Source organism: Gracilinanus agilis, chromosome 4 (assembly GCF_016433145.1).
Source record: "Gracilinanus agilis isolate LMUSP501 chromosome 4, AgileGrace, whole genome shotgun sequence".
Lineage (NCBI taxonomy): Eukaryota > Metazoa > Chordata > Mammalia > Didelphimorphia > Didelphidae > Gracilinanus > Gracilinanus agilis.
The window spans coordinates 96,416,977-96,440,109 of NC_058133.1; the positions used below are offsets into that span (position 1 = coordinate 96,416,977).

At 32.0% G+C, this 23,133-nt stretch overlaps 1 protein-coding gene across 1 annotated transcript in view; it reads right to left on the reverse strand.

The window, feature by feature from the left end:
* Positions 1-23,133, reverse strand: part of KCNT2 (potassium sodium-activated channel subfamily T member 2) — a 549,106-nt gene that overhangs the window by 65,008 nt on the left and 460,965 nt on the right. The window contains exons 22-25 of the mRNA XM_044674907.1: positions 16,557-16,668; positions 8,086-8,187; positions 4,564-4,647; positions 2,733-2,861 (exon numbers count right to left, since the gene is read on the reverse strand). Of these exons, the coding sequence (XP_044530842.1) occupies positions 2,733-2,861; positions 4,564-4,647; positions 8,086-8,187; positions 16,557-16,668 (427 nt within the window). The remainder of the gene's footprint in view (positions 1-2,732; positions 2,862-4,563; positions 4,648-8,085; positions 8,188-16,556; positions 16,669-23,133) is intronic.

The window sequence follows — 23,133 nt, forward strand, 5'->3', positions numbered from 1 at the left end:
AAAGATTAAACCATGACACTTTCTTTGCCAAGAAAGTCCTAAATGGGGTCATCAAGAGTTGGTCATTACTGAAAATAACTGAACAACAAGAAAAACTTTTAAAAAAATTAAAATTTTTAAGTGTTGAATTTTTCTAAAACAAATTATTCTAGCATCATCTGAAATTGTTAGCTTAAATCCTCCATGGTTTTCTTATTGGCACTTGTGCCAGAGTTTTAATTTTTTTGAAAGTATAGGATGTTGTGCATTTACTAAAGCACTTAAAAATGACTAGGCTTGAGAATTTCTTCCCACAAAGTTTATGAGAATATTAATTTTATAGAATATTGGTAACAAATATAAAATAGCATGAGTTATAATTTTGACATGCAAACTATTTTGTTTTAATAGTATTTTAAATGAGTATAATTCAAAAATCATATTATAGCCTGCAAGACCTAAAAATGAAATAAATATCTTTGTTAAAACATTTAGAGAAAAATTATTTTGAATCTATACATAGATTAGATGTTCAATTACTATGTTGGCACTGAATGCCATTTAATTCTAATTCCTTTTCTCATTTCAAGTTATGTATCATTCTAAATGTTTTCTTGTATTGTAATTTATTTGGGAGTTCAATTGCATTTCTTTGTATGACTTGATTGAGGTAGGAGGGGTTGACATTGGTTGAAGAGTAAATGCTCATTTGCGGTAAAATAAAAAAATCAAATCTTCTCCACCTATAATTCAAACAGTACATAATAATGTTCTTTCATTATAAGAAGTTACTGTTACATTTATAGAGACTAATTTAAATACTAACATTCATTGACTAGAACTCACTGTGACCTGATTGACTAAGCAGAATTTCTATGAGCCATCTGTTAGGACATAGAAATGGCTTTGCTACAGAAAACACTTCTGTGGAATGGGGCTTTAATCTATGTTATAAAGTGTGTATTTGACAGATCATAATTAACAGTACTGAAATAGAAATGATTACCCTAAATATGAAAATTATTTCTCCTTTAACTTTTAATCCATATAATTATATATCTTTTTGCATTTATGATTTTACATTTTAATTGGCATGAGATATAAACTTGTGATTTCATTGATATGGAGAACTTCCAGATGAGGAAACTCTACCAAACTGAAAATGACATTCACCACCTTTTTGTAAAACTGTAATTTTATAATATTTCCTCAAGGACTAAGGTTAACTGATTTCCCAGAGTCACATAGCCAGTATGAGTCAGAAGCTGGAACAGAACCCACATTTCTTGGTTTCAAGACTACTTATTTCTCTTATCATTACACCTCAGAACTTCTGATGAATAATTAACTAGCTCTTTCTAAATTATGTATCTACAATTGTCCCTCCATTATTCAAATGAAGCAATAACATGTTATATGTGAATTTTGTTGTTGTGACCTCATTTGGAGTTTTCTTGCCAAATATTATTATGGAGTATTTTGCCACTTCTTTCTTCAGCTCATTTTTTCAAATGAGGAAACTGAGGCAAATAAAGTTAAGTGATTTGCCCTGTATTTTGGGTCAGAACTTGGGTCAGTTATCTTGGGTCACACAACCAGTAAGTGTCTGAGACCAGATTTTACCTCATGCCCTCCTAATTCTAGGCCTCTTCCTCTGTCCCCTGAATCACCTAGATGTCCATTATGTACGAACAGATAATCAGAAAAATGAAATTATTACTGAAATGTTCTCAATAGGTAATGTTAATTGCTCTAGCATCATCAAACAAAATTTGTTTCAATGTAAGAGTTTCCAATGACAAAGGCTATTAACTAACAAAAAACATGTGTTTTCCTACTCAAATCAGTAATTTATGTACCTCAAAGAACCAAAAATCTAGTTAGCTTCTCCTAAAGGATATTTAAATAACATGGCAAACTGATGCATTTGGTATGGCTATAATCAGAATACTGGCACCTTCCCTACATCTTATGAACAAACTTTAGGTGTTCAGAATCTCTGCAACGATCTAGCTGGCCAATGAACTTATCATAGTAATTGACTGAACATTGGAGATTTTCTCAGGACTCTATTATGGAGTAGCCTCTCAGGAAAGTGGGCTTAGTTGCAGAGATGAGCTCCCTGAGTATTTAGATTAGTAGTAAATAATCAAGAGGTTTTTCATTTAGTCTACTCTCTACTACTATTTAGATGTCTTACCTTGGCCAGGTCACTGATGTTTTCTGAGACTCCGTTTTCTCATCTTAAATGAGAGTAGAGTGGACTGAATGATGTTTATACTATCTTACTTTGCTTACTTTCTGTATTCATTCTACTCTTTGCTTTACACATTCCTAAATTTATGCAGACAAAATGGTTTACAATATCCCTTCTAACATTCACATTCTTCATTATCCATATCTTAGAATTTTAGGAGCACCTAAAATTCTGACATTTCTTATTTGTATTCTGCATTTTAGAACCTCATCAAACATAGTGCTGTAAGAAACCTTTAAAAATGGCTTCAGAATGAAGCCACTACAGACTCTTGAACTAGGCAATTATCTTAGTTTTGAGATGATCGTGTCCAAAACATTCAACCATACAGATTCCTGGCATAAATAGCCTAACTATCTATTGGAAATTTTTGTTAAAAAATTTCCAGTTGGAATATTTCCTAATAACTTTCAATCTTATTACTACAAAAATAGTGGTTTTCAAATATATTAATGGATTAAATGACAAAATATTAGGAAACATAAAATTATACAACCTCAGATGTTCGAAGTTTTTGTGATTCAGTCCTGTATATTCCAATGGGAATATCACCTGTAGAAGAACATAGCTTCTGGTAAAGTCTGGCATATGTTCTGATCCATAGATCATCCTCCGTGATTTTCATCTAAAACATAAGCAATCATTATCAACATTTATGAAGATAATAAATACAGAGAAAATACCTTTGCTTTATCACCTCTCTTTAAGAAAACTTTCACTGTACTGGCAGCAATGCAATGACTCAGGGAAATTCTGAGGGACTTATGGAAAAGAACGCTACACACATTCAGAGGAAGAACTACAGGAGAGGAAACACAGAGGAAAAACAACCACTTGAACACATGGGTTGATACGGGCACAGTTGGGGATGTAGACACTAAACAAGCACACCAATGCAACTATCAATAATATGTAAATAAGTCTTGATTGATCACAAATGTTAAAACCAGTGGAAATGAGTGTTGGATATGGGGGGTTGGATAGGGGGTGAAGGGGAAAGTAAAAACAAGGTGAAGGGGAAAGTAAAAACAAGAATCATGTAACCATGGAAAATATTTCTAAAAAATAAAATATTAAAAAAAAGAAAATTTTCATTTCAATGCACAGAAAGTAAGGTGCTAATTCAAAATACAGATGAAATTAACTGCATCATGCTATTTTTGCTAGCTTAAATTGCCTCCATAATACGGTTTCCCATGCATGGTTCAGGAAAGCAGGAGACATGGTTTTGTGGTGATAATTAGCTCTGCAACCATCAGCAAGTCACTAAACCTGTCTTTGTTTCAGTTTCTCCCTCTATAAAGTGTGTGTAGTTATTTTGTCACTATCCACACAAGTAGAACAGATGAATCATGGGACTAGTCAAAACCAATTGTCTTTGGATCCATAATGAACTTCTGTGATTACATTTGATAATGGTTAATGTTATGGGAATTGACATTTCAAACAAGGCAATGAAGCCAATCTATGAAAATTCAACAGAGAAGTATCTGGAAACATTCAATTTCTTATTTTCTTTGCTCTACTTATCTCTATGATACCCTTCCCTATCTCACATTTCAGAATGTGACTGGGTAAAATGAACAAACTGATACCCAAAAGCTTATGGCTTAATTTAACTAGTGCTGCCTGAATTTTATCAAAAGTAACAGCCACAATGTCTCATATAGTGGGCAGGAAAAGCAATTAAATATTTTGTTTAAAGGTTTTTTTTTCCTTTTTCTGGTGCTTGAGCCAGGAAGAAATGCAAGTGAATTGAAATATAATTTTACAATAATACTTTTATTCATGCACACCTAATCTCATTACAATTCTTTTGGTTTACATAGAATTGAGAAGGAATTGAAAATTTATAGGAAGGAATTAAGAAAAAAGTACAGTCCTTTAGCTTCTATTATAACCTCTCTATTGAAAGCTGGAAAAAAACAATTTTTTTAAATATGGAAAGCTAGTTTGTAGATTCATGAAAGTTGACTTTGTTATATTTGGAAATTTATTTTACTTGAACTACATTATAACTTGAAATTTCCATTTGATAAGTAGAAAGTTAAACTAAAAAAAAAGAAACTTTTTCTACAGTCTTTTTTGCAAATAATATAAGAAATGAGACCTATTATCCAAATGCAAGATCATGTATTATCAACTAAAATATATTATTTTATAACAATGTCTGTTAAATGTGTTTATTTTCTCAGATGTCAAAAGTATATTTAAAAATACTTTCTCAGTCATTAGAAAAGTCAAAAGCACACAGCAAATATCTGAAACTCTTTACTAGCTGGAGCCTTAATCTCTGAAATTTACTAATCATTATAATCTTAACTTACGGAACAAAGAAATCCTGATCCAGGTGTGGTATCCAATCCCAATAGAAGTCTAGTGATAGAAATCATATAATCCTTCACAAACGACTAAAATAGATTTAAAAAAGAAGATTTACTGCAAATATGAGCCAACAATTAATATTTATTAACATAATATATATGTATATAACTATATAAACAATCCATCATTTTTTAATGTTATTTACTTACAACACACATGAAAACACTAAAAACTGTATGCCTTGAGAAGCCATCTTCAAACATTTTGGCAAGTTTATTGTAGGGTTCTCTTTTGTACTTTTTTTAATTAGAAAAATAATCTCCTAGGATCTCTCAATATTCTTGAATATTATGAATGAAAATCATGTAGACTAGGACTTGTTTATATTGAACATCATAAGAGAGACATAGACAATTCTGTTAGAAGGACGTTTAATCTTTTACTATATCTACAGGAATATAAGTGGAAAGAATTTTTATTGTACTGAAAAGTGGATTGTTCAATTGAATGTGTTATCTAGACAAAAAAAGGTCACACAAGGACAACTTCATGGACTTCATTTTCCCAAAGATTAAAGGGATGCCAAGATCCATATTAATGATTCAACTTCAAATTTGGGAGAGCAAGGTACAATGGAAAAATACTAGATTTTAAAATACATGACATGCATTCAAATCCCAATTATTCTCCTTCATACTTCGTGAAGTCACTTGACCTTTCTAGTCTTCAGGTTATTCATCCACAAATTGAGAAGATTGGACTAGATAACCTCCAATTTCCAAATAGTTTTATACCTGTAATTTTCTAATTTAGACTCTTATAATGTGATGCCAAAGAAGCTAACCTCTAAAAGAACAAGGCTATTTGATTCAAACCTTCTCCTCATTATAGCCTCTATCCTCATATCACTTAACCTCTATCAGCCTCATTTTCTTCAATCTTACAATGGAGATAATAATAGCATCTACATCATGAGGTTACTGTAAAAATCAAATGACATAACAAATGTAAAGTACTCTGCTATCTTTAAAAGGTAATATAAATTCAAGCTACTTTCCTCTCCTTAGCTGAAGTTAAACAATTAGTTTCAGAGTATTTAGCTCCTGATCATGCTAACTGGACATAGGAAGGGGATAGGAGATATTTTCCCCCTTTTTCTTTATTTTAATTGGCTCTTATATATGACTCAAATGGACACATTATTTTAAGCAGTGTCAGTAGGCATATCTACAGGTAAAATTAGACAAAAAGGTCTGATATAAAGTGTTTATCTGATCTTAAAGTTATATATAATAATGATGATAATAATCATCAGCATTTATAATGCTTTAAGGTTTGCAAAGTGCTTTACATGTTATCTCATTTGATCCCCCCAATAACCCTGAGAGATAGATGGTATATTTATACACATTTTATATATGAAGAAATTGAGTTTGAGAGAAACCAAATGAACTGCTCAGGGTCACACAAATAGTAAGAATCTGAGGCCAGATCTGAACACCAGGCTTCCTAACTCCCAAGTTTTACATTGTATTCACTATGCCATATCATTACCTTTTATATATACATATATGTATGTATGTGTGTGTATGTACACAACCAAATAAAAAGAGAACAGGTTCAATAAAATTCTGAAATAGTATGATTAGCAAGATCAAGAAAGCCATATCATAAAACTTTACATATGCTGCCATTTGTTTCTTTTTTGTTTGTTTGTTTTTTATTAATTTTTTTATTTTTAGAAAAATGGCCATTTGTTTCTTAGTTGCTTCTACATTTCTATCAGACATATTTTTAATAAAAAAAAAAGTCTTGTGGGCAGATGAGTGGCTCAGTGATAGAGAGCCAGGTCTGGAAATGGGAGGTTCTGGGTTCAAATATGGCCACAGACACTTCCTAGCTTGCTGAGAGCCCCTCAGAGAAATAAGGGTCTCCATCAGGTATCATCAAGTCAATGTAGATGACAGAGCCCTACATTGATCCCTACAGCCTGAAAATCTGGATGGATGGATAACCTAATCAGACCCTCTGTGTGACTCTCTTCTGACCAACACTTTATTATTAAATTATTATAATCTGTATTTTTAGGATAGCCTCAAGTTTTGTACTATAGATATAAAATTTCTTTATAGAAATCCATTTATAGAACTTCCTTATAGGATCCCCCTTAATATTCTATAATAAACCAGCATTTAATGAGTTAATAGCTACACCCTCAGTGAAACAGCAGGAGCTGCTTCAATCTCTCTCCCAAGAGCTTGAAGGACACAAGATGAACAAACCAAAACATTCTCACACTTCATTACTCTCCCACGTTAAACTTGTCCCCCCGAATTTGAGAGTTCTCACACTTAACTCTATCTTTTGCAATATGTTGAAGGTTTTTTTTATAAAAACAAAACTTGGATAAAGTAGAGTTTTGGTAGCCTTGAGGTATGTTTAGTCTCAGTGTAATCTATATGTAGGATTTTGTAGAAATTTGTTAAGTACTAGCTTAACCAGTATAACCTTGAGTTTTTCTTTGTTTTGAATTTGAAATGTAAAATTTTTCCAGCATTTGTGTGACTATGAGAGAAAAGGATAAAGATAAGAGATTCATAGGAATTTCTCAGAACAGCTTCCAGAAATCCACTGTGTCTCTGACTCTCTTCTTTCTCACCTAAACCATACACCAGACCCCTGGAGCTGCTGGCAGGCTTCCAGAACTAGCTGTGTGACTCCAGGCAAGTCACAACCTCAATTGCCTAGCCCTTATACTTTTCTGCCTTAAACCAATACACAATATTGATTCTAAGACTAAAGAAAAGGATTTTTTAAAAAGTCTGATTACCTAAAAAAATTAACATGTAAGGCTCTGGTTGTTTATATGTTGACAGAATTTTAAAATGGTAAAAATACATTTGCATAAAAGGACATTGCCACATGTTTATTTTTTTTAATAATTTCAATATAACAATGGCACTCAAGAGCCAGCTAAAATTATTCTTATTGAAAATCCACTAGGATAATATTTATAAAATATGTAAAAATTGATAAATGATTAGTGTATCATTGCTTAATTATTCTCTATGCAGGAATTTTATATTTTTTCTTAAATTATTGTAGTAATTAAAGAGTGATTAAGACACCATTGGTTTTTTCAAAAATTTACATTTGTTTTTTTTCCTAATTTTGAAGCTGAAAAACCTTGCAATAGAAAGAAAATTATGCTATCATGTTTTCTTATCACATAAACAACCCTTATGCAATCTATGACATTTTCTTTAAAAATCACAATTAAGGGGAAATATTCTGAGCACCCATCAACTACAAAAAGTTCCAAACATACTTCCCCCAAATAACTTATAACTACCAAATGTTTTTCCAGCACTAAATTATATTCTTAATACATCTCCATATAATATGCTATTGGGCTAGTGGACCTCCATTGCTGATTTAATTGTGTTAAAGAAGAAATTAATAAGTAGCTTATTTAAATGAACTACCAGTGTGCATAAAAGAGAAAACATGAAAATATAACCTACTTGATACAAAAGTGTGTCCAACATACTGATGCTGAAAACTCTCCCAGCAGCAAAAGGCAGTCGAAACATAAAGGCCAAATTAGAACCTCTCTCACGTTCTTTCTGTTTAAAAATTTAAAATGAAAATCATTTGGATTTGTTCTATTTGTTTCTCATACTTGAAACATTTAAGGTTCAGATAAGGCAGATCAGATATATTTTCAAAGAAAACACTCATATTCCAGACTTCTTATCAAAACAGATATTTGAAGAATTATCCAAACAAAAGTCATTAAACATGGATGCACTATAAAGAAAAGAGAAACAGTTCAAAATTATGACTTATCAGTACTAAATCCATAGCAGGAAGTGACATACCACAAAACACAGGTCAAATATGTCCTCTAATTTTGCAAGCAAAATTCTTTATATATCATGGCACACTGTTACTCTTTGGTCCAAAGATAGTAATATTTTAAAACTTTAATCCATTTAATATATTTTTGGCCTAAGAACATCATCACTTCTAACATACATTTATTGAGTAACTAATACTGTGCAAGGACTTCTTTTAGAAGAAGGATATTCAAAGACTTGCATGACATGATCACTGCCCTCAAAGAACTTGACACTCAGTTGAGGACATTGGTCACACACACAAAATAGTAAGCATTCATCGAGAGAGAGAGAGAGAGAGAGAGAGAGAGAGAGAGAGAGAGAGAGAGAGAGAGAAAGAGAGAATGGCATAGTAGATAGAGAATTGATCTGAAAAAAATGAAGATCTGAATCAAATTCCTGCCTCTGTCACACATGTGAACTGGACAAGTCACTTAACCAATCACTGACTAAAGATAAAAGCTGTCAAAAACAGGAGAATTTTGACTGAAGTAGATTAAAATATAATTAGGAAATATTTAACAAAATAAATAAAAATATGACATAAATAACATTTTAGTTTAAAACTATAAATATGGGGTCATAGATGTCATTTTGTATAGTTCGAGTCTGGCACTACTTTGATAGGCAATTCTCTAAGACTAGAACTTCCAACAGAGACACTAGCCTAGTGGTATATAACTTTCCTTTCTTCTGAATTTCTTACTATCCAGCACATAACCATCATCATAGTCACCTAGGTCCATGGTCTTTGTGTCTTCTAGACTTCTTACTTGCCCTATACTCACATATCTACTATGTTATGAAATTTATGAATTTTATCTTCATAACAGTAATGGTTAAATTAAGGAGTTCAACAAAGTGAGGAGAGCAGTTTAATAGAAACTTTGTTTAATTTAAGAAATAAGTACAGATAGAAAAGTTTAAAAAGAGGAAAGAGAGATTATTAAACTTATACTCTATAAATATACCTAAAATTTCTAATAACTACCTAAAATTTCCTAAACCTATCACTAACTGTCTTCTGAGGACAGTTTCTTCTGTCTGGCATGCTAGGCCTAATCTAATCTACTCTATCTATAAATTATTCACTAACTACCTAACTCACTAAATAATAGACAGAAACTACTCACTCACTCCTTCATTCAGTTTTCTATAGCAGCCCAACTGTCAGTAGCCAACTGCCAGAAGATCCTTGCCTCAGAGACAGATCTCCTGCTCTCTAGAGATCCCAAAGGCAAAAAAAATGTCAGTGGCTGCTCCTTTATCTTCTCACTGACCGGTCAAACTATTCCCCCTAACTTCCTGTCAGAGGGCCAGCTCCTTCCTCTCCTCAGTTCTGGTCTCCCTGGAAATGGAACCTTTAGCTCCTGCTCACTGGCTCACTGAACCTTTCAGTTCTGATCTACTTAGAAGTCCTGCTCTCTAATTTCTTAAGGAAACAGAGGGAGAGATTAAGAAAATTCCTTTAACATAACATATCCTGTTTAGATTCCATTCTCCAAGTACAAGCTGCTACTCTATAAACCCTTATCATCTTATATCTGGACTAATGCAACTGTGTTTTGTTGCCTCAAATCTCTCTCTGCTATAATTTGTCTTCTGCTACAGTGTAGGTATACCATGTCAACTCCACTCTTCTAGTCCCTACTCAGTCAAGTAAAGTGGTTTTCTATGAGCCCCAGGATCAAATATAAAATTTTCTGCTTGGCATTCAAAGTTCTTCCAAACCTGGACCTTATCTGTTGATTTTTTTACACCATTCTCTCCTTCACATACTCTACAATCCCTACATGCTTTCTTCTCATACAATACTTCCTCCATTTCTTAACTCTATGCTTTTTCACTGCCTTTTTCCAAGCCTGAAATATTTTCCCCATCGGCCCTGCCTCCTGTCTTCCCTAGACTCTTCAAAATTCTGCTCAACTTCCACCTCATACAAAAGGACTTTTCTACCCTGCCTTTCCTCTGAAATTATCTTCCTTTTACATAGTATATGTCTTGTATAATTATTTGCATCTTGTCTCTCCCTCTACAATGTGAGTTCTATGACGGAGGGCAAGTTTTTTTTTTTTTTCACTTTCTTTGTGTCTCAAGCACTTAGCAGCATGTCTACCATACAGAAAGTACTTAAAGATACTTGTTGACTGGCAACTTACATTGAGAAAGTTCTTCATCTGGGAGTTCCCAATATCAATGAAATCCCATATTCTTATTTCTAAAGTCAATAATAATGCATGATACAAACTATACAAATTTTAGGAATTCAGAACAGAGAGTGAAAATTGTGGGCTGGGGCAGTGAAGGAAAGACTTCACTGAGGATATTGGACAGTTGTTCATTCCTTAATCAATCAACAATTGTTTATTAAGTGCTTACCACACACCAAATACTGTACTAGGTGCTAGCAATATAAATATAGGATATAAAATTCCCTGGCTGATTGTGAGGAATTTATAGTCTATTGTAGGAAAATAAAACATACACTGAAGGTTAAATAAAAGATACATGTCAAGTTGATATCCATCAACAATTAACTAACAGTCATTTATCATTTAAATATTTGCTACGTGATAAACATTGTGAAGGAATGCTAGTGATCAAAGATAATTTTTTAAACGGATTTGATCCCAAGGAGATAACATTTTACATTCTAGATTTATGCAAAATAATTCTGGGGAAAGAGAACAGTAGAAAGTACTTTAAAGAAGGGTGTAATAAAGTAGGAAGGAAGGAGGTATCAGTGAAGTCATTTTATGCAAAGAAAGTTATAATCAGCAAAAGAATTTTAACAGGAAATTTCATACAAAAACTGATGGAAACTTCTAAGACTAGGGAACAAAGAAAGGATTCATGTAGACATGTCTTAGGAGATAAGGTTTTATTAGAAAGATTTTTGTTGCTCAGTCATTTTCAGTCTGCAAGTTAAAGTGTGCTCTTTTTATAGGCTCATGTCATCTATTAGTGATCTGAATAAGAACTCAAAGTGTTCAAGTTTTCTATTACTAATTATAGGATATTATCTTCTTGGGGAGTCTCTCTTTTCTAAATTTAGCTATAATTTCACCTAGTATAGAATTCCTTTTCTAGTATTGGAGAGTTTCAAAAAAAGTGTGGAAAATATTTATCTAATATACCACCTTGCTGGAATCACCATTTTTAGTATTTTTTTTTAAATTTAGAAAAACACAAAGAAATCATTTGAATAGATTGTAGTGATAAGTATGCTACCATGATGAGGATACCATAGGCTGTTTCATATGAAGATCAGATGAAGGGATAAAGTTATTTAATCTGGAGAGGAGAAAATGTTATAGATATGACATCTGTCTTCTAGTATTTGAATCAATATTAAGCGGAAGTAGGATCTGACTTATTTTGCTTGACCATTGGAGATGGAAGTAAACTATAAGTTTCAGGGAGCAGGAATGGGGAAAAAAGAGTTCCAGAAGAGAATAATAAAAATGTCTTGTTGTTGGGTATAAGGAAGTACATTTTTCATTACCCAGGTTTGTATTAAAATAAAGGCTTTGCCTTGTCTAATGTCAATTTTAATTTTGTGATGCTGAAGAAATGTGAAAATTCCAGATGTAATACCAGATGGGGTTTTGTAGTGATTAATGAATATCTTTCTTCTGGAACTCACTAAGTAATGAAAAGAAATTGGTATTTGTTACAAGCATTTGCTCACACATATATTTTATCTAATAACATTTATATAATTTTGAGATTCTATACATGATTAGAGATAATTTATTCTATGATATGGTTATATATTTTGCTAATTTTGTATATTTTTGTTCATATTTTCATTCATATATTAAAATTTTTGAAACATTGCATAAAATCCAATAAGTCTACTGTTCTCATTGCATAGTTACCAGAATTAATTTTATACCAGTAATATTTTCAGTCAAATAGTTTTTATCATCTTATATGCCATAATTTGCTAGTCAACCAGTTGGCTATTGGGGCATTGTAACTGTTTTTTTATTTTCTTGATATACTTTATAAGTTCAAAGTACCTGTTACAAATAATTAGATGAAAAGGAAAAGGATATATATGTAAAATAATTAAATTAAATCTTTTCACTGTACCTAAAAACTAGAAACTAAGGTGATGTCCTCCTATTTGTAAATAACTAAAAATATGTAATTAAATATATTAGACATTTTCAGAAGAAAAAGACCTCTATGAATTAATGCTGTGTGAAATGAGCAAAATTTTGAAAGACTTTAGAGTCCTGATAAATGCAATGATAAACTATGAATTCAGAAGGCTGAAGAATATACCAACCACCTCATGCCCAAGAAGAAGTGGACTCATATGTGGAAGGAGACATGAATTTTTGAACATTGGCAATGTGAACATTCATTTTTGCTGCACCATTTATATTACAGGGGGCCAGGTGGTAATAGGAGCTAGAAAAAATAAATGCTTATAGATACAATGAAATAAAATGAAGAGGGGTGAAGCATGTTTGTTGATGTACAATTGTTTAATTATTCTGTTAAGTTAAATAACTTGATTTTCCAAATGCTCAAGGTCACACAGAGAATTCAGTAGTTAAGACAGGTTTCAAAACTGTGTTCTGACTTCAAAGCAACAGCAGGCTTAATTAGATTTTTTTCATTCTGTTGATCAAATCATTACATTATAAATTTAAAATACCTAAATGTGACTAGCTTGAATTATTGCTTTTTTAAAAGCATCAGGGAAAAGCATCTTCAAAGACAAAAAAAATTATTTGAATTGATGCTAAGTAAAGGACTAAAACTAAGAAAATGATGAATGCAGTAACATGAATATTGTAAAACCAAACAGATTTGAAGATTTAAGAACTCTGATCAATGCAATGTTCAACTACAATTCTAGAGGATGGATTATAAATATTCTACCCAATTTCTGATACAGAAGTGATGGACTTAAAGTGTGTACCTATATATGTGTGTTTATGCATCTTTGTATATATGCATACATATGTGCACACATATGTGTTTTTGGAGGAGGTGACATGGCCAGTATTGGGATTTGGTTTCTTGCCTATACATATTTTAAAAGGATTTTGTTTTTCTTTTTTCTCTTTGTAGGGTTGAGGGATATAAAATGGAGGTGAGATACATTTTTAAAAGTTAAAAAATAAATTTCATTTCTAAAAAATCCAATGAGGAATGAGTAGTCTTTTATTTTATCTTTAGATAATCCTCTAAAATATTTTCACTATTCATATTTCTCCTTTAATAAGTCTATTCAAAGATATCCATTTTTAATTCTTTATAAAATTAGTGAATTCAGAGTGGCATCAGATTAATATTTTATTGAATTTAATTATTTTCTCCTTTACCATTCAACTATTTTGCAGTTTACCAAAAGACAAATTTTCAGAATAGTGAAATGCAAACTATACCCATGTCTTTCAACTAATCCTATTACTATAGTCTGTCAACTAATTTTATCAAGTAATCCACAAAAGAAAGAATTGGTCTGAGGTGGGAAGAAGATTGAGATTGCTTCCTCATTAAATGTTAAGGATCAGGATTTTAATGATATAAGATCAGACCACTCAGAAGAAGACACACATATAGCATGAGACATTTTGCACTGTCACTTTAAAGTTAAACTCCCTCCTTTTCTAGCAGTCTTTTGGCTAAACCAAGATAGTCATTTTGAACTACTTTGTTAACAGATTAATGGGTCTTGTTAATAAACTGATAAAGTTCAGAAATCTGAACCTCAGCATACCTTTATTAATGCTCTTCATATCAGTTTTTAAATGCCAGATCATTATCTGAATCTGTCAAATACACATAAATAGATGGGCAACTCAGGATGGTATGAAGAAGTAGAAAACTTGGGCAATTCTCCAGAGCAGACACCATCAGGTAAAACAGATCTAGATAACTGGACCATATCCAATGATGTGGTCAAAAATGCTTGTCAGGCTACCACCCCAATGAAATGAATCTTATTAACTCCACTTATTGGGACTTATTTCACTGGATTGTTAAGAGGGAGAAAAATAGCATGATGTTTATAGACTGCTTTGAAAACATTCATATGATAGATAAATGTGAGCCATTATTATTACTAATAGATATTTATTATTATTATTATTATTATTATTATTATTATTCCTATTGACTCCCAGAGGATCATAGGGCCGCAACCATCTCATGCCAACGGACTCTGTTCTGGGCAACTTCCCCCAACTGGACAGTTAACATTAATAAAGAAAGTGTGGTCAGTCTATGGCAGTAATGACAAAACTATTAGAGACAAAGTGCCCAAACTGTAGCTCTCATGTTAAATGTTAGCCACCTCCTTACTCCAGACAGGGGAGGGAGGAAGCACTCCCATTGGGTTGCTGGGCAGAGGGGCAGTTCATGTGACAAATGTCCTTGGGCGTGGTACAGAGAGGGAGGGGAGCAGCCTCCTCTGGCATGTGTACCATTGGTTTACCAACACAGGACTATGGTATAAGGCAGTGATGGACAACTTTTTAAAGAGGGGGCCAAAGGAAAGCAAATGCTCATCTGTCAGTCTGTTTCTAAGGCAACTCTTTTGAAGTTTCATTGTGTTGTATCCTACTCATTTTATTAGTCAGATTAGGAATAATGTCCCATGGATGGATAGAACATTTCAGGGGGCCACATCTGGCCCGCAGGCTGTAGTTTTCCCATCACTGGTATAAGGAATAGAGAGTTTATCTGAGACAGAAAATTCTAAGTCCTTCCTATGATACATATATATATAGTGTGTAAACCTATGTGCCACTTAGCTTCATATTGATTGCCCCAAGCAACAATCTAAGACTACAAATTTCAGGGCAGACATCTATCTTCATTGGTAGAATGACTGGGAGGTTCACAAATCATTGAACTTAACAAATTCAGAAGAGAAAAAAGAAAATTACTTTTAAATATCTATATTTACATATATACCACATATATCACATATTACATATATTAGGTTGGAGAAATTATTTAGATAATAGATATAACGTTATCTTGACATCCTTAAAAGAAGACTACAACACAGCATTTTTTAAAATAAAGGTATATTTGTTTTCTTAATATATACAACCCTTAAAATGTAAATAACTTCTCTTTCTCTAATGGTGCTAGTTGAACAGAATAATGTATAACTTCTTATAACTAGGTAGGGTGAATATTCCATCTATAGAGATGAACATACGAAACCATTTTAAGACTCAGGATTCCAAAACTTTTAACTGTTTTCCTGATGGATTCATTGGTACCAGTCTCTTTCCAGACAGTGAATGGGGGAATTATCACTACTATTATTTTAAATATTTCGTTATTTTTATTAATACCCCAAAGCTATTTCTATAATGATTCCTGCATTATTATATGATGAAAAGGATAGTGCCTAAGGGTCACAATATCTGAGTTCTAAACATGAATTTTCTATTTATTAATAAAATGACATTAGGTAAGTCATTTGTAACTTTCTGAGGATATTGCCTTACTCATTAATATGACATCATATATATATAATATAATAAAACAGAAGTGTTAGGAAAATTATACATAAAAATGTTTTTATATTATACATTTTATACTATCAAACTAGATAACATTTTACTCAGATGCATTGATTTTATAATATTATAGTACACTTATTTTTTAAAATTAAGAATTTGATTCACCAACTTTTATTAAATACCAATTATTCAAGAAACTATTATGGACACTGGGAATACAAAGGTTAAAAAATCCTTGCCCTCAAAGAACTTATATTCCAGACTATTCCTTTATTTATTATTCTGTAATGATTTAAACAGTTAATATTCATGAATTTTCTTTTTGTGAAAATTAGGAGAGCCATTTCTAAATCTTAAATCAGATCCAAATATAATTTATAGTATAAATTAGAAATTATATTCAAGAATTAAGGAAATTCAGAAAAGTTTATGTTTAAGAGAAACACTAATTCTTTATATCTGTGTACAATTCTAGTGCTAATAGTACTTAGCTTCAAAGAGGGAGAAAAAGTGAAAACTGTTTGGTCTTTCAGTTCAACTGCAAATCAAATTGGCTAAACAACACTTTCACATAATAATGCTTAATTTTACCTTTTCCAGTTTGGAAAGAGCAAGAGAGTAACAGTCTTTGGCCCGGAATTGCATAAATCTCATATTGGCTGGGTGAGTGAGTTCTGTGATAATACTGAGACTGGAGAACAATCTAAATTTAAAAAAAAATCATAGTTATGCTTACAGCAATCATAATCTAGCATTAACACATTGTGAAAAGCGTAATATATGTGTAAGTATATACATATATATTCATTCAAATTACGTGATTCCTAGTTTTATGGCATTAAAAAACAAAAACAAAAAACTACACAGTGATAATTTTAAGTGAAATTCTTTGTATATGTTGTGAGGAGAACAAATGCTTCATTTTTCTAAAGAAAGAATAATCCAACATTTTAGCACAATAAGGAAACTAGGTCTAATAATTGGACTTTTATTAGACTTTTCTCTAAATCCACAGAACTGTATAAGAGAAACTTGTATGGCTAATTCAAGAAGTTTTAAGATGATTTTTAGTAGTTGTGAGTTACATTTCTCTTGAAGAAAAGTATTAAAATGGAAATTTTTAGGATGAATATACTGATTGACATAATTTGCATATAATAGGGTTATTAGCTTGGATTTTTTATGTCTTTTCCCTCTCTTTCTTAGGCAGAATGTAATTTTATATGTCAAATAAGTATGTCATAACATACTTAAGTGGGAATGGTGATCTCTAAGTATCTTCTATCTATAAATCTATAATCATTTGCAACTTAACCCCTACATTTTCATTTCAAATGTCCTGTTCCTTCAATTAACTTAAGTAAAGTCATCCATTCATTAAGGGTTTTGTGATAGTAATTGTAATAGCAAATAGGAAATAATGATATTTTTAAAATATCTACAGTGTTAATTTTCTTTAAATTCAGAAATATTTGTTACCCAGATACATACTCCACATTTAATATATATAAGATACTAAAAAATTGTTTAAATTCTATTCATTTACATTAAGCTATTATTTTCCAATTTTGACTATTCCTATTCAATGGTAGAATAGGATCAAAGCCCACTAAAAAGATATTTTGAATATTGTGTTCTGCTCTACCTAAAACTCTGAGGGAAAGAAGGTATCCATTCACCTTAGTTAGCTTATTATTAGTTGGCAAGGATGAGACCGGAAATGTTACCATTCATAAGGCAATGATCATCAAGAACAATTTAATGCAAAAGAGACACCAAATTTTTAAAGGAAAGTGTATAATTGAGATTCCCAACTGATTTGATTTTAATATTATTATTTTTTAAGATGGACTGGATATCAAGTTCCAAAGGCTTATGCAAATAGCCAAAGAACATGGTGTTTTGTCCAGAGAAAATACCTTTGAGAGATGAAGAAGAAATGCCACTGAGACTGAATTAAAAATTCTCCACTATAGTAGCTGGCAGACATTCCAGTTTTCCCCTTTTTCAATTAATTTTCTGAGCCTAAGGATATACCGAGTATATAAATCCCCTGAAACATCTCTAAGAAGTACATGACACCTGGGTGGACCTTAAACATAGTCACACATAAATAAAGCTTTGTCTAGAAATGAATTTAAGTAACAAACCCTAATCATGGGTCAGGTTCTTTCACTTAAGTGAGGATTTCGACTAGTATACCCCAGATCCCCAATAGAAGACCTAATATCCTTGCCATTCAGGATATACCAATAAAAGGAAGACTGTAGAGCACCCATTGATACTTAAGGCTATTATGAAATTCTAACTTCTTTAAGGATACTCATTAATAATAAAAATGAAAGCAAAAGTGTAGTGAGAATGTCATACGATACACAAGAATACTTTAATCCCTAAAGCCTTTACAAATACAACTACTACTCCAGAATAATAGTTCATATTGATGGCATGATTTACGAAAAAAAAAAAACTTTCTTCATAACAAATTTGAGTTGAGATAGATAGTATAAGTCATTTTTATAACTATTTAACAGATGAGAAAAATGAGGCTCAGATGAATAAAGTTATTTTCCCATAACTACAAGATCTAAATGCAGGTTATCTATTTTAAATCCAGAGCTCTTTCTACTATACCATGCTTTTTTGCTCAGCCAATAAACAGCTGTGCCCAACCACAAAATATTTCCCAAACACAAATTATATCAAGTAGCAGTTTAGCAATGTAAGCCTTCATTGGCAACTAAGCAGATGGATCATGTCCCCACGCCCAGTTCTATAAGATGTGTGTGTGTGTGTGTGTGTGTAAGAGTGAGAATAAGAAAGTATGTGTATGTATGTTAGTGTGTGTATGAATGTATGCACTTGTGTGTGTTTTTTAAAGTTATTTGTACTGTGCAAATTTTCTGATCTTGGGGATCCTGACAGTAAATTTGATGCACAACAATTTTGGTTAGAAAAAAATTTTTGGTCTACAAGGATCAATAATGTTTTGGTGACCATAGAAGTTATAACCGTGGGTTGTTGTGTGTATGGTTATTATTGTTAAATACAGGGACTATTTTCAGGCACAGAATATTAATTACAATTTAGGTTGGACAATAGATGTGATTATGATGACAGAAAGGTTTTTGTAGTTGTAGATTTTATATATACAGCATGGAATTAGTACAAGCTGGAGAAAGGTTCATTTGACCTATGGACTCAGCCTAGCAATGCTAGAAAAACCTTGACTGCAAGTTTTAAAATACACACATGGAGTCTGAAGCTTACAGCAGCTCATTTACACAACCAGGAACTCCACCAATACTTTTGACCTCTGAGAAGAAAAGAGCAGTAGGTTTTGCTTGTTTCAATGTCACACAAGTGAATGAGGGTGGCTCTGCTCCATCCAGCATTGTATTTTTATAGTTAGTAACAATACATTCATCTTGGGTCATTAAACTAGAAACAGAACTTCAGATCGCACATTCAGGTTTTTGCAAATTCTTCCAACAGGGTTCCATGCTTGGCTGCTTGGATTCTTTTTGACTGGGTGCAATCCTTGTTCTGAGCTGATAACATGCTGTTCTCCTTTGAATTTCCAAGGTCAAAGGACAGAAAATAACTGTTTTGAGGAGGTGGAAGTTCAGTGTATTTTTTTAATGTGATTTTTCAAGAACTATATTCCACAGCAATGCTTTGTTTTCTTATTATTTTTTCTTGAAAGTTAAATGTTATTCATTTAAAGATAGGCTAGAATTTTAAATTAGGGCTTATTTTGAAAAATTCTAAGTTTAGTTCAAATGTATGCCAATGCCTTCTGGGTGGATAATATTCAGAGACAATTGTTCTTGATCAGATGGCACCTTTTAGAATAGTCACATTTGCAGATTGCCTATTGAATGTTTTTGACTTAAATCTAACCAAAAAACTACATTGTTATCCTTTGTACATTTTCATTATATAGTGTTAAGGAGCTTAGTTACAAACCAAAAAAATACTTAAGCTATTTGTTTAAAAAAAGTATATTCCTTTCTATTTCCATTCTATTTTCTCTGGAATTCTATCATATCAAACTTCTAAACTTTTATTTACCTCCTTAACTTCTTTCTCATTTTTTTTTGTTTTGCTTTATTTTGTTTGTAAGGTTTACCTACTTCATATGTTGAGTTTCCCCACTAGTAAACTTTTCCTGTCTGTTTTCCCTATAACTCATGTAACTTCTTTAGGAATTTGTATGATACATCATTTGATGCCCATATAATTAGTACCGAAATTGCTTCATTGCTTATGGTTCTTTTCACTAAGATGTAATTTCCTTCCTTATCTCTTTTAACTAGATTAATTTTTATGTTAGTTATGTCTAAGTGTATTATTGCTAATCTTGCTTCTTTTTAAAACTTTATCTAAAGTACAATCTCTGCTCCAGCCTCTTACTTTTATTCTGTGTGTCTTCCTACATTAAATGTTTCTTGTGGATTGCATATTGTGGGATTCTGGTTTTTAATCCACTCTGTAATCTTCTTCTATTTTATGGGTGTGTTCATTCCATTCACTCTCATAGATATAAATACAAATTGTGTATTTCCTTCCATCCTATATTCCCCTTTTTATCTTTATCCTTTCAACCTTTCCCTCTTCACAAATGTTTTGCTTCAGACCACTGCCTTCTCCAATTCACCCACCCTTTCATCCATTCCACCCTTCTTTTATTCCCCATCCTGTATTACTTCCTCATGGAGAAAGACAGGTTTCTATACTTCCCTGGGGAGTGGCTGTTACTTCCACTTGAGGTAATTCCAATAAGAGTAAGGTTCAAGCATTACCTGCCACCCCTTATCTTTTGTTCCAGTGTACTGATTCATGTACCTCTTTGTGTGAGTGTGAGATAATTTACTTCCTTCTATTTCTCCTTTTCTTCTCTTGCAATATGTTCCTCTTTCTCACTGCTTCCAATTATATTTTAAACTGGTTCTGGCTGAACTAAGGAATTTTACCTGTCACTTTTCACCAATGTGATGAGATTTTGACACTTCTCTAAAGAACTCTTTTAAACTGTAAATTACAGAATAGGTACCAAACTGCATTGGATGTGGGACTTCCTCACTGGAAAAGCCAGTGAAATTACAACTTACTGGTCCAAAAAAACCTATACAACACTTTTTGCTAAGTGCAATGTTAAACCCAGAGACTTACAGCTAAGCCACTAAAAATAATAATCCAGACCTTCATTTCTACAAATCTGCTAATTGAATCATATTCAACTTTAATTTCTGTAAATGGACTGATAAATATGTGGTCATCTTCCCCACATCCATTGTTTCAATCTCTCCTTTAGCTAGTCAACATCCTTCTCAAAGAATACTAGATATGAAATAAGGACACCTGTGTTCTAATCTCAGCTCTACTACTCCTTATGTATATGACCTTGTAGAAGGTACCTCACCTCCGTGAGCCTCAGGTTATTAATCTACAAAATGAGAGAGTTAAACTAGATTATTTCTAAAAGCCATCCTAGTTCTAATAATCTGTGAATTATTAGTCTTCAGTAGTTTCTAATTGTTTTGAAAAATGACTTAAGAGAGTATTTATCTATACTAAAAGTAGTGCAGTAATGAATGTTAATTTGTTTTGTCCAAAATTATCAGTGGTTCCATTAAAAGGCACTTATGGGATTCCCTAAAACACCATATTGTTTGGTGTTGATAAAGAAAAATTATATGGTTTTCCCCTTTGATCTTTTTTCTATCACTTATTCAAGAATTCTAGGAGGAAGTAGCAGGAAAGTACCTAACAAAAAAAATGTAGCTACATCAAATTAATTTGCTGAAGAGTTTCACCACACCAGAGTAGGAAAAGGCCTGAGGGAAAAAATTATCAGTTGAAGCTTAGCCCAGAATATCTCCATCTAGGAAATGTAAGTACCAAATGCCAGACCTCAAGCCATCTGGCAGCTTCCAATACATTTATCTAAGAATTCTCTTGAGGAATTACAGAGTAAATACATTTACTCTATCACAAATTGTCACAGTCAATTCTCAATTAACCATAACAACCCCAAATGTGTATTCATTCAGTTATTCAATTCAATTCAATAATTATTATTTTTGATATATAAAAGGAACAATGTAAGAAATACAAGAAAAAATTGTCTGCTCAAGAAATTTATGACTTAAATAAGAAAATAAGATGAACAAAAATAAGTAAAGTTAGAATATGATAAGGGCTAAGAAGTGAAAGAGATTTGTTTTAAGTGGGAAGATCAGGAGAGTTTTTAGAGCATGTGGCTCTAAAAATGGCCTTAGAAATTTGTTCCAAGCAAAAGAAAAGATACGAACAAAAACATTAGACAGATAAGAATAAGAGGAATTTGGATGAGAGTAATTATGTTTATAATGTAATATAGTTAGAGCGCATGAAGGAGAGTATCTTGAAATAAATCTGGAAAGATAGATTGGATTCAAATTATAAAAAATATTAAGGGAATCAAGAATTTTGTATTTTATCTTCTCAATAATGTGGAGCTACTGAAGGTCTACAGTTCAAGAATCTAAATTTATCCATTCATTGTCTCCTTGTCTAGCACACTCAGTCCCAAACAAATGTTGAATTAGTTTGTACTGTAGTTGAAAAATAATGCCTTGAAATGATTTGTATTTCTTTCATGTCTTTCATTTCTAGAAGAGATTCCAATAGGTAAAGAAATTCTTAGAATATAAGGAAGGAAGGAAGAAAGGAAGGAAGGAAGGAAGGAAGGAAGGAAGGAAGGAAGGAAGGAAGGAAGGAAGGAAGGAAGGAAGAAAGGAAGAAAAGAAGGAAGAGAGAGAGAAAGAAAGAAAGAAAGAAAGAAAGAAAGAAAGAAAGAAAGAAAGAAAGAAAGAAAGAAAGAAAGAAAGAAAGAAAGAATTGAGGGAGGGAGGGAGGGAAGAAGGAAGGAAGGAAGAAATGGCATGAATAATGTAGTAAACAGATAATATTAGAAAGAATGTTACTGAATCTGTTGCATAAGATAATATATTAGTATTCAAGAAGATGAAAAAACAAATAAAATATGGTTTTTGCCATCAAGAAACACAATACTGTAAGGAGAATAAGACTAATAAATAATTATACTGCAATGTAATGATATTGTTGCTACAGGATGTTGCTAAATAAACCAAAAAAAATAATTTATTTGTATTTAGAAAAA